Raw genomic sequence first — 13602 nt, forward strand, 5'->3', positions numbered from 1 at the left:
AGATATTTACACCAAACATTTAACATTTACTATTTGTATATTGTCCTTGTTCAGCTGTTTTAATCTGATATTATATTATGTTTTTCCCGCTTTAATTCACCCCAAACGGCTAGAGATTCTTCAATTTACACTAGAGATTCTTCAAGATTTTTGTCTGTTTTAGAGGTTTATACTCAGCTAGCTTAAACATTTCTTTGACTGGGTGAAGAATCTTTTTTCCTTTCACAGTAAAATCTTTTAGGGGACACGGTGGCTTAGTGGTTAGCACGTTTGCCTCACACCTCCAGGGTTGGGGGTTCGATTCCCGCCTCCACCTTGTGTGTGTGGAGTTTGCATGTTCTCCCGTGCCTCGGGGGTTTCCTCCGGGTACTTCGGTTTCCTCCCCCGGTCCAAAGACATGCATGGTAGGTTGATTGGCATCTCTGGAAAATTGTCCCTAGTGTGTGATTGCGTGAGTGAATGAGAGTGTGTGTGCCCTGCGATGGGTTGGCACTCCGTCCAGGGTGTATCCTGCCTTGATGCCCGATGATGCCTGAGATAGACACAGGCTCCCCGTGACCCGAGGTAGTTCAGATATGTGGTAGAAAATGAGTGAGTGAGTGAGAGAGTAATATATTTTTCCTGAAAATGTGTCATAGACTTTTTGTAAACATTTAACATTTTTTTGTTACTTTAAATGTATAGAGCAGACACAGCATTATTTTTTACTATGTTAACTAGCTAAGCAGTTACAGAGCTAGTCAAAGGTAGCTAGCTAGCTATATGCCTTTATGCATCTGCCACATAGTCAGCAAACTTCACATTGCTACTCATATCTATTCAGAGAGAGCAGATGAGTCAAACCTTTGCCATGTTTGTACTTAGCTCCATATTTAACTAGGAGATTGAAACAGTGAAACATATGTTATACAAATGAAGTGCAGGATAAGATAATACTGTTTCTCCACTTTATTATATTTAGATTTAAATGAGTCACTCTATGCTCATAGACCAAAAAACACAGCAAACGCTCAAAAGGATCATCTACATCCAAAGCCTGTGAAACTCTAGCTGCGTTGTCTCAGAGGGGAGTTTACATTACATCAGAAAAAGACAATAACATATTTAACATTTAAACATAATTAATATACTATAGACAAAGATGAACAAAGGTAGCTGTTTACTGTATATACAACGTTGCTATATGACATATGACATGACAAAAAACACAAAGTTAGAGATGAGTCAAATACGAACAGTAAACAAGTCTATCAGTCTTATTTTCACACTTCATATGTAACTCTGAAAATGAAATAGATTCGAAATGCTTCTTCAATGATGTTCAAAGCTGTACTTCAGCCAAACACAAAATGCCAAAAAGACATTACAAAATTATGTGTAATTGATGTGCAAGTCATTTAGTGTTTGATGGCTACAATGCAAAATGTCTTTAGTGAGGTATAATTGACGGAAGGTTACAACTACCGGTAGAAATTGTTTATAGAAAACTTCTAAAAAAAATAAAGCCTTTAAAAACTCCCTGATAAGTTAATAATCATGGTTCGAACAGACAGTTAGTTAAATTAAACAATAACCCTTGATGGCTTTATCTCTGCAAGTCTTTACAGGAACTTGGGTAAGAAATCCAGTCTGACAGTCATTTGAATACAAAAGTTGTGACTACATTCAGAGTTCCGAACTGTTATGGGATATCCTCAACAAACCTGTTCATGACGTGGAAAAGATGATGTAGGTAAAATGGAATGCCAAAAACATCCCAAATGACACATATTCAAACTTCAGAACAATGTGTACAAGTCTTAAGAGCCACCCATGTTGGCTAATTACGAAGTCTTCACTACGACAGCATTCTTTTCATGTGCTCATTCCATTCTCATACGCTAATGTTTTGCTTTCCACGGTTGGGCATTAACCATTGTTTTAACTAAAATCATTCGACTAATTTACAGTCAGGCAATTACTTCTGCCTTGTCAAACAGGAAACAAATCAAAAAATACAAAACATACATTCTCATAATTATATAAATAATGTTGGTTGGAAGTTTGGCTGCTTCCTGAGCTACACTATGTGACTGGAAGTATGTGAATACCTGATAATCACACCTATAGCTGGGCCTTCTTCATACTATTGCCAAAAACATGTAAAACGTTTAAAATATATTTGTAGGCTGTAGCATTAAAGAAGTCTTTTGACTGGAACTAAGGTTCAAACCTTTTCCAGAATGACAGTGTTGCCATGCACAAAGCAAAGACATAGATTTACAAAACTGGAGTTGAATAACTCAAGTGGCCTGCACCGAGCTCTCACCTGAACCCCGAAGAACATCTTCAGGATGAACTGAAATGCCATATGTGCACCAGGACTACACACTATACATCTGTACCTCACCTCATTAAGCCAGTTGTAGCTGGCCATGATGTATATTTCAGTCACACTGCAAAACTTAAACAATATATTTTGCAGAAATATGTAAATCAGTTCCTACTGTTTCATCACATTCTACACAAACGTTACTTCACAACACAGCTTAGAGTTCCGAAGTGAGTGGTTTACATTCTTCATTAACAACATGGTTGTAAATGGCTAAAAAATTCTTTTCAAACCAGCACTGAGTCAGAGGCAATGTTTAAGAAAAATTATACTATCCTTGGATTTGCACCATCCATCCACCTAAAAAGATTTCTTCAAGATCTAATGGTGAGTCTTCTATGTCCTCTTCTGGCTCAGCAAATTCATGTAGCTCACTGTTGGGTACAGTGCAGTTTGTATCATTCAGCAGGGGATCTGGTAGGATTACCGGTACCCAGTTTTCTCTGTAGTTTGATGTACAGTCAGACAATAGAATTTTGGAAAGTGTGGGAAACTGCAAGCAGGTCTGAGGGACCCCGTTTGGAAGGTAGACTTTCCTGTATTCAGGCATTGAGTCATTGTCTGTCCAGTCTGAATTATCTGCAGAGTCGAGATTTGTCAACAAAAGAGTCCTTTCTCCAGCTGGTGAGGACCTTGGCACAAGAGGCACAAGCTCTGAACTGTTGCTTACATTTAAATCTATTGGCTGAAATGTTAAGTTGGAGAACAGCAGTTTCCCGTTGGTGCCACGTGAAACTGGCAGCACTAAAAGCTCACTGCTAGAGACTGGCTCTATAATTCCCAGGCCTTCGTCTGGTTCTGCATGATGAATGACCTTAAATAGATCCTCTTCTGTGCAAGATGACAATCCAGGGCTGATGGAGTCTCCGTTCCCACTGTCAGTAGCACAGCTGGATACCTCCTCTCGATCCTGGGGTGCTACCACACCCACAACCATACTATAACTTGTGCAGGATGCCTCACTCTGGTTCCTAACTGCTGCTACCTGTTCATTACTGTAAGAATGACAGTGCCAGTCCTGGTCATGGTAGTCTTGGGCTGCATAACCAACAGTTATGTTTACAGCCTTTATCTTCTCTGGCATATCAGATGAGGCTAGTTCAGGCTTGATGGTATTCCATGGAGATTCAGTGTATACTTTCATTGTGGTTATCTTTACATTAGGATCTGGGTTGAAGTAAGGAGTGGTGTTCTTCGACATGATCTGTTACAGAGAAGAAGAAGAGAAAATCTGTATAAATTTGCTGTTTAGTCCACTTCAGTGGCCAATTTTTAATACCGGTCTATCATTTTAAATTGGCAATGACATTCTTTGTTTATAGTTTGTTGAGTTTTTCAACTTTGGATCAACTGCATCTGTGACATGAGGGAAAGTTCTTATCTTATAAAAGAACCCCGATGTACAGGTTATGTGTAACCAAGATTGGGCTATTATTTAATGTTGTTTAGTATTGAGGAGTTATAGATGTATATAGAAAATGCATATAAGGTGTAATTATATTTGGCCCGCGAGATCATATCAAATGTGCATTACAGCTGGCTAGCCGCATGCTCCGCTAATACTACAAATCCCAGAATGCCTTGCCACTGTATTTAAGCGCCCCCATTCTCTGTTGATAGTCGTTAACAACCATGCTACAGTCACATCGGGCAAGTTAACTCCACCCTCCACAAAAATGGCCAAACGAAAGATGGACAATAGGAGCTTTCAAGACAGATGGGAGGCAGATTATCTGTTCACGAATATAAAGGACAGACCTGTTTGTCTTGTGTGCTAACGGAGCTAACGTGTCTGTAACCAAAGAATATTACATAAGAAGACACTAGTCGAAAAGTTGGATTTTTATTGAATGAAATTATTATTTTTAGTTGTTTTGTTGTTGAGGCATCATTTATTTATTTATTTAAATAAGAAATGAACACCACTGATATGTCTTTTATTTCAAATGTAATTTCTTATGTGTTTGTAATATCAAGCTCTGGTTGTTCCAAATCCTGTCTTCAAGCAAAACTAAAGTTTGTTTCCATAAAAAAGAAAAGGTTGAACATTAAATATCAGTTGCAGTTCATTATTCAATAAATATTCAGTTTGGCCCGTGACTTTATCTCAGTTTTATATTTTGGCCCACTGTGACAATTTGACTTTGACACCCCTGGTCTAGACTATTAAAAGACACCATCCTGTGGTAGCGAACAATATAAAGTTAATTTTTATTCCATTTTAATATAAATCAATTTAACCATCTGCTTAAGATGAATCTCAATACGATGAACATTACCCTTGGAAATAACGATGTGTCTTTTCACTTAAATTTGAAAATCTGAATATGGCCAACAGCCAATGTAGCTCATAGTAAAGTAAATGCATCCTTTTAAAAAATGCACAAATAAGGCGATTTTTTTCCTGTATTGGCTTGTAGATTGATAGAAAGTTATAAACCTTGGTAAAAGTTTTGTTAAGAGTTTCTCCCATGTCTATCTCGCTCTTGAATGCACTATTATAAGATATTTTAAGTGCTTATTGACAGAACTGTACTGCCCTTGGAAATTCCATTTCTCGCTACAGGAACTAAGTCTGAATTTTTTTTTTTTTAAAAAACACATACAGCACATAATCAGTGTATAGAGATTTGATTAAAAAAACAAAACCATTAAACTATTGCTTTAATAATGTAAAGTGAAATTGTAACAAGAACAGAATCAATAAAGCCAATAAAAAGATCATGCAAATTGGCAGCAATCCAAAACCTGGAACAAAGGTGCGTGTGAGCAAGGCACATTCCTCCCTAACCTCTCCCTACACACACACACACACACACTCACACACACACACACACACACACACACACACACACACACACACGATATTACAGCTTGTCAGTGCCAGGAACAGTGAAGAAGAGAAAGGAATATTCATAGTACAGTTTCCTGATAGAGGAAGAACTACAGTAAGAGTGTCTTACCAGTGTCTCAGGGAGTTTCCTCTTTCTTGTGACATACTGATAGCAGAAAATCAGAGGCAAGATGATCAGGAGGAAAAGTACCACTAATGCTGACCAGATGAATATAGAAATCCAGGGCTTGTCTGCAACTGAAGACAAAATATTTAACCTAAACCCCTACTGTATGTCAAGACACTGTAAAACTCAGATTTTAGGACAAGCTCAAAAATTATAAGGCTTTGATATTATAGTTTAATTTTGATAACGTTTAAAAATGACACAATTCCTGGAAAGGGTAACTTTCTAGACGTGTGTGAAACATTTCTAAACTTGTAACTGGTTTTAAAAGACATACAGAGTTTTTCCAGAGTAAACAGAAACTGTTCTCACCTGGTAAAGTCTGACAGAAGCTGATGTTTTCACTCTGGAGCTTTTTGTAGGGATGTGTGAGCTCATACAACACAATGCCACAGTACTCTGTGTTCATGGTTAAATGACTCAGTGTAATGATGCCAGACGTGTTCCTATATACCTGGAAAGAGATATAAGACACATGATAATAAAACATATCTGTTGGAGCAACTTTGTATGCTATATATTGAATATTTTAGTCTGAAATGACAACATGTTTTAAAAGCAAGACCCTGAAGGAATCAATGATAAAAACAAATTTTACTTAAGTTAAGGGCCCAACACGCAGTTTGGCAGTACTGGGGTTTGAAACCTTGACCATCTGATCAGTAACCTGAGCTATAACTGCTGAGCCATGACTGTGCTAATAAGTATCCATTGTAACGTACTATAAAAATGTTCTCAACAGGATTAAAATGGAATATAAACAAAGATATAGTCACTATGTTACGGATATGCAACTAGATGTTACCTTTCCAGCTTCAGACTCCGGGTGTGTGAGATTGACAATGTAGTTAACAGATGATATTCCAGACTCCTGGCACCTTTCCCAACAGCTGATCTCCCTAATTGAGCGGTTCTGAGGCCCCATGGGTGTTGTGATGGTTACGGTGAGAGTGGACCTGGCCGTTATCACGGACAGCTTCGGTGCTTCTAGAATGGCTGATAAGAAAAGAACAAGAAGGAAAAAGAAAGCAAAAAGTAAGAAAGCGTGATAAGGAAATGAATGTCATGAGATCTAAGAGAGTTATGAATACACTCTCTCTATACTGTATATACTATATACTCTACAGAGAGTTACTTCCTGTTTTATAGATAATCAATTAATATAAAATCTTAGGTTATGAAAGACAACAAAATTTCAATGTTAATATACAATATAAGTTTTTTATCTTAACGGCCTTACTTTTTTCTAATGGAACGAACTGCATGAATTCGCCTAGGCATATCTCGTCAGCCATGATCTTGCCGTAATATTTAGAGCGGACGTCCGTCATCACGGAGCTGAGAGCACAGAAAGTTTCAGAAATATTCTGGCATCCATTCATCATCCTGGGTCGGTCTCCATATCTATACAGAGCGGAATCATTACATCAGTGATGACAGTGATATTTTTATATCTATAGCTACATTTAATATATTAAACTGACCACAGTACAGTTGGTATTCACACCGGTATCTCATTTCCACCAGGAAAAAATTACTTTTGCATAAAACTTATTATGAAGTGCTGACACTGGAGACTCCTTCCCAAAATATCTCTCTCTCAAACCCACCACCGACTACGTTTTCCAGAACACACCATAGTCTTATAATATGGCTGCCTAAGACTAGAAGGAGAAGATAACGTTATTTTTGTTAATTTGCATATCCATTTTTTCTTTGCATATCCAACTTTGGGTCCCAACAGTGGCAGCTTGGCGGTGCCAGGGTATGAACCCCGAACCACGAAGCTTCAGTCACCTGATTAATTATACACACCTGTACACAATCACAAAAACACACACACCGTATATACTGCACAGTAAAGGTCTTACAAACATTTACTCACTGCTTTTATTTGCCTGCTTTTATCAAACTGTGTATTCGCACGCCCTGTTATTCTAGTTTTGACCCTGTTTGTTTATCATTTGTAATTCTGCTTCCATTGTTGAAGTTTGCTAATCTCCTGACCTCTGCCTGTTCTTGGATTAAGTTTTACGTCTGTTTTTACGTATTTGTCCTCCGGTTTCTTCAATAAAATTTCATCCTGCATTTACATCCATTTCAGCAAGTTTCCTTATCTGACCCATATTAAGTGCACATTTTTTAATCTGTTTATGTGTCATGCCATAAATGTCACAGTGACAAATATATATCGACACTTTTAAACCAAAAGGAATAGAGAATTCCACAGCATTGTGCTATACATGCATTTGAAAAATCATCACTGGTAACTCTTGAGAAACGGACCCTTACTGTAACTGGGTCTTTAGTTAATCCAAAAATTGAGTGATGTGAGAGATAATGTTGGAAAGCACCACTAAGCTGCATATCACTATATCGGTGTTAGATATCAAAAACATATTCTTGCACGCTGAATTCATCCTGTACTATGTAGATAAAAAGCTTTGGAGATTATGTTACACTTTAATCGCTGCTTGTTATTGAAAGAGGAAAAGACCAAATTACAACATTCCCAAGGGTCCCAAACTGCACCTTGGAATGACTGATCCGACTGTACCGGTTGTGCTCAGCTTCTTGTGAAAGGCTGATTATTACTTAATGAGATCAGGCAGGTGGATTGAAAAAGAAGGAAAGACTGTAATCTGAGAAGGAATTATGAGCTATTAGCTTCTGATAAAGGAGACAACCATAGAGTGATGTACAAAAGGTTGAGTAAGTGCTGCTCCGTGTTGGATTAAAAGCTGAAACATCCATATTGAGAGTAAAAGTCAGAAATCAAAGGTACAGCGGCAGATTATAGAGAAGGTATAGAGAAGATTTAATTGACAGGTTGGACTTTCATATTTTTCTTGTCAGTTCTTTGGATTACAAAAGCCAAACTTCATTGCCATGATTTTAAATGCCAAAGAGAGTTCTTTGGAAAGAACTGGCTTGAATAGAAAGGAAAGAATGGTAGGATAAACAACAAAAGAACACGTGTTCAAGCTTCACATCCCCAAAAAGAATTAAACGCCTCACCATGTAAAGCTGAACAAAGACGAATCACTTAAGTGCACAATCAACCTTCATTGAAAAACTAAAGAATTTTAGTTAGTGGAAATCTTCTTGACTTTTTCAAGCTGAAGGTGAAGCGAGAAATAATTACATTCCAAAACAATGTAGTCATGGACAGAATTGTGATCAATTATGTAAGCATTTCAAAGATAGTACGATGGCTGATAAAAGAGGCCAAAGAGCCGGTCATGAGGTCGCGGGTAATGATCACAGATTCAGAATACCAACAAGTCTCAATGGGAACAGAAGCACAACAATGGATCACTCCATAAAGTACGAGTTAACACACCTGAATTTAATTATAGCACCAAAACTATGAACAAAACTAGGTTGGTCAAATTATATTAAGGTGCTGGGAAAGGTTTACAGATTTCCAGTCTTGTTTTGCAAGGCCACACCTTTAACTAAAATCCCTTCATACATCATGTCTAAAGCTTCACTTTCTTCAAAATTAACTCTTTGTAAATTCCCATATTCTCTACAAGTGATGAAATTTCTGCATGTGGTACTTTCCTATCTTCACTCATTTTTCAACAAGTTCTACACAAGAGTTTTTCGTGGGTGGACTGGTACAATGTGTGACTCTGGAGTTCTTAGTGGGTTCTGCTTTGTGTTAGATAACCAGACCCAGAAATCATGATCTAACAAGCTGAAGCAATGAGAAGAAAAAAACAAAACACCCCAACTATTCACCAGGATTTAAGGAAGAAGTATGAGGGTCCCTTTACACTCACATGTTATATTTGACACTGTAGCGAACTTCTCGGCCTGGGATTTTCACTTCATCCCAACGGATTGTGCTGTGAAAATTGCGAGACTCGAAATACACCTTTGTCATATTGCAGCTGTCGCACCACGAGCCTACAGACAAAAAAGGAGAAAAAATGACAATTCGATTTAATCAGAGAGAACTGAAACTTTAAAATTGCAAGGACCCAAATCCAGAATGTAGTTACTTAAAAAGCTACAGAAAAATTATATATTAAGTGTAGAGTTTAAATGGTGGTTATGAATTAAATAGATTTATAAGCATCAAAAACAGCAAGATAGAAATAACACATGCAATATTTTTGCAGTCATCAGATCTGGATGTAGATCAAAACACACGCACACACACACACACACACACACACACACACACACACACACACACACACACACACACAAACACACACACACACACACACACACACACACACACACACAGAAAGCCTTAATCTCAGGCTTAGCTTTGCCATTCAGTGGTATAGTAGGTGATGTAGTGAAAAGGCCAGTGCTAATCCCTTTCGTCAAGCTGCAGCCGTTCCATTTTTAATCCTCACTTGCTGTAACTGGGTCACACGCATATGTACTTCATGGAAAAAAAATCGAATGTACTTGAGTTTTGTTCAAAAGGCAGAGCTAATTTATCCACTGGGCTTAATTGCAGTCTGTCAGGATTTTATTTCTATCATTTTGCCATAAATGTCAAGAAACGCAATGTCATAATTGTCACCTTTACAAATTATTGACATACTTCTCATGAATCATAAGCAGCACTTCATTATCTTCTTGTTACTGCATTATTAATGCACAAATCCTACATGTGTGAAGGTTTATGAGGCAAACGTTGACCTGAGCTATGGAGAGTGTTAGAGTTTTTACCACACCACAAAACAAAATGATCAGGAAAGCAAGCAAAATGACCAAAATCTTAACAAAACTATCAACACAAAGTAAAAACGACAAAATTTGAAAATAATTGTAATCTGAACAAAACAAAGAAAAATGACATTAAACATAACTGACAACACAAAGCAATATTGCGACAATACAAAGCAAAATTAACAATACCAAAATAACAGAACTCAGGTGGCTCAAATACCCTTAAACACACCATAAGAATGTCAGGATCAGTGCCAGACAGACAAGTCCATACATTTTACCTCATATTTTTTGAGATACTGCATAACAAGTTTAAAATTTCCTACTGACTGACAGACAGACCAACTAATGGACTGATAACACTTGCGTTTTTGTACATGACAGTTTAAGAACTATCTCTATGAGGAAACTATTGAAAAAAATCTATTTTAGATGTTTGACCTTGCTGTGACCAGGACCTGGTTTGGATCATTTCCAAAATCTAATCAGTTCATCTGCTGGTTTCAAAGAAAATTCCACATAAATCATGAACACATTCAACCATGTGTTCTTGAGATATTGCGCTATCTATGCAAATCTAACACAGACAACCCAAAAACAAATAAAAACAAAGCATTTTATTATATTACCATACTACAAAACAAAATGATCACACAATCCAAAAACCCAAAACAAATTTTGCATCACACTACAGAAAATTACAAAATTACCACACAACTAAAAAAAGCAGTGTGACGTCAACACAAAAAAATGAACACGGCAAAAAACAAAATCGGAAAACACTAACCAAATTAGGCTACATTCTAAAAAACAAAATCATCTTTTTTGACACACCACAAAAATTATTCCACATTTCCACACTATAAAACAAAATTACCACACAACTAAACACAATGTGACCTCAACACAGATCGAACGTGATCACACCAAAAAACTAAATCTGAGAACAGAAAAGGAAAGAAAAACTAAATAACCATAAAAAACATAAATTACCACACAAATACAACAAAACCAAATCAACACGAATTAAAATGATCGTTCCCCAAAATAAATTTACTGTAGCATGAAATAAAAACGAAGAAAACTACCGCAAAATCACCATTACATAAAACAAAACAAAACATAAAGACAGAAAACAAACAAACAAACAAACAAACAAATCCCCAAAACCAAAATCTACACATCAAATGGAAACAAAACAACACCACAAAATGAAGAAAGAAAGAAAACCTCGATGTCAGTCTCACAAAATCGCACAGAGCGAACAGAGCGCAGAGCCTAAACTTTATACTTCATTGATTAAATAAAAACACAAAAATTTTAAAAGGATTTACAGGATATTAATAACGTATGTTAGATCTGTATAATAACAAATAAAGGTTATTCATACAGTCGGATTAAAGGCACGTTGTGTTCAGAGTGCTTCAGTGGGCTTTAAACACTACATCGTGCATCACATTTGAACACAATAGAGAAAGTGAAACTTGATTAAATATTATACAGAGGTAACCTGCTATTAAAATTCTGACAGTATAATACAGAAAGTTATTTGCATGTTATGTTTATTCAATAAAGCAGAGAATTTAAGACGTTTGTTTTCCCAAAGCACAAAATTTGAATAAAAAATAACTTCCTGAGGTGCACAGCTGGATGTGCTGCAGTTTAGCAACGTGAATGTGTTTTTCTTTTTTTTTAAGACAAAAATGCATCAGTCGTCACTGTATGTTATTCACCCTGTTTTTTTATTTAAAAAAAACTCAATAGGAGTATCCATGAATTTCTTCATGTTGTATTTCGTTTTAGGTCTAGTGTTATCACTACTGTATGTTTATGTACCTATATCTTTATATTTCTTCACATTAATGAGCAATAAAATGTACAAAAGATGCTTAATTTTTTTGTTACATCTTAATATGCGTAACAGAACGACAGCAAAAAGTCACTTGACTGTTGCACAGCATTATATTCAGTTTGTTGCTAGCATCAGATTTTCTCTACCGAAATATTTTAGTGTTTTATTTGTTAAGCTTAACAATGGCATTATGTGGCTTACTATTTTTGAGAACAATGGAATAAGTTGGTTTTCTCACTTCTGACTAATTAAAATAAACATTGGTAATAAAACACTGATTTTAGCAAACAATCCAAAGACGCTTGGATGAGGAAAGATTCTAGTTTTGAATTAAAAAGAAAAACCTAAAAAATGTTTTAAATCAATATGCAAAATACTTTATAAATACATTAACAAAATAGAAATATTAAAAATTTTATGCAATTGTTTTTTTGCTGATAAAAAAGTGATAAAGTGATTTTTTTTTTAAACAAAAGAAAAGTTATTCGCACCTGAACACCAGACAAGCAGGAGAAGTACTCTTAGAGGCCACGTATCCAGATCCATATCAGAGTTCAAGAGAAAAGTTGAAAGAAAAGAAGATTAGATTTCCCTCACAGGACTCCACAGATATTTGGAGTAATTTTTCATCCTAACTGGGACAAAAACACATCTTTTAGTCTTCTTTTCCCCCCTGTATCAGGGACAGACATGAGCCATGAGCTGTCTTCTGTCTCTGTTACATCTCTGAAGAAATCCAGAGTAAAGAAGTGCCCTTTAGCAGGTGTGTGTGTGTGAGTGTGTGTGTATGTGTGCGTGTGTGCAGGTGAACTTTGGATCTACGTTCCTGTTTTGTTTTTTTTGCACTGTTTCTCCTCCCACTGAGTCTTGTTCTTGTCTTTCAGGTTTCTTTGGGTGTTAAAAGCACTTGGAATGTGTCTGCTACTGGAAAGGAGGAAAAGAAAGTAAAAGAGCTTTTGTAGGATAATAAAGGTGGGGTTTTTCATGTGAACATCTCTGTTTAATCCTTACTAATAAAGAAAACATTTTAGACAGTAATCACACATTTGTTTTCTTTGTGTAAATAACAAAGATGTTCCAGATGTATAGTAAAATGTTTAATTATGAATAATTCAATTCAGTTTTATTTGTGTGAAGCTTTTAACAATGGGAATCGTCTTAAAGCAGCTTTACAGAAACAATTGAAACAATGAAAATTCACTACGGATCAGTTTCTGTTAGCTGATACTGTATGTGCATCTCTAAACATTGTTTTGCGATCGTTGCCGACAAAAATACTGTTTTCAACGACTTGTTGCGCTTTTTTACTTAAATTGGCAAAATTCCAAGCACAAGATTCTTCGTTTAAACTCCTTCCGCTGTAGACACATACAGTTGTAATTATTTTGATAATTGATAGGACATCTATGATAGCTGTACTCATGTCTGACATACATCAATTGGACAGGGCTTTGTCTGAATTTGTGTTGTGATGATGTCACACAATTTTTAATTTTAAAGAACCTTCAATCGTCTCAGAATATTGTGCTTGATTTTGTGTTGATTTCTGCGAACACAAAATATGATGTGCAACCAAAAACCTTTCCCTGGTGTAATTTTACACAATGTTGTGTTTGTAGAGGCTGAAATCTTTTTTGTCGTCTGAAAGCATTTTTGTCTGC

General features: G+C 36.3%; 1 protein-coding gene across 1 annotated transcript; it reads right to left on the reverse strand.

The window, feature by feature from the left end:
* Positions 1-933: 933 nt before the first annotated feature.
* Positions 934-12733, reverse strand: ifnlr1 (interferon lambda receptor 1). Its single transcript, XM_060861871.1, has 7 exons — positions 12433-12733; positions 9180-9306; positions 6632-6795; positions 6197-6387; positions 5704-5845; positions 5335-5462; positions 934-3575 (listed from the first exon to the last, which is right to left on the reverse strand). The coding sequence occupies exons 1-7, from the start codon at positions 12485-12487 to the stop codon at positions 2643-2645; spliced, it is 1740 nt and encodes a 579-aa protein (XP_060717854.1). The 5' UTR covers positions 12488-12733; the 3' UTR covers positions 934-2642.
* Between the last annotated feature and the right edge of the window lie 869 nt (positions 12734-13602).

This window comes from Tachysurus vachellii, chromosome 25 (assembly GCF_030014155.1).
Source record: "Tachysurus vachellii isolate PV-2020 chromosome 25, HZAU_Pvac_v1, whole genome shotgun sequence".
Classification (NCBI taxonomy): domain Eukaryota; kingdom Metazoa; phylum Chordata; class Actinopteri; order Siluriformes; family Bagridae; genus Tachysurus; species Tachysurus vachellii.

Coding starts and splice junctions, on each gene's coding strand:
- ifnlr1 (XM_060861871.1), bottom strand. CDS start 12,487: ATGGATCTGGATACGTGGCCTCTAAGAGTACTTCTCCTGCTTGTCTGG. Junction 6,388..6,631: donor GTTCGTTCCATTAGAAAAAA/GTAAGGCCGTTA, acceptor TTTTCTTATCAG/CCATTCTAGAAGCACCGAAG. Junction 3,576..5,334: donor GGAAACTCCCTGAGACACTG/GTAAGACACTCT, acceptor TCTCTGTAACAG/ATCATGTCGAAGAACACCAC.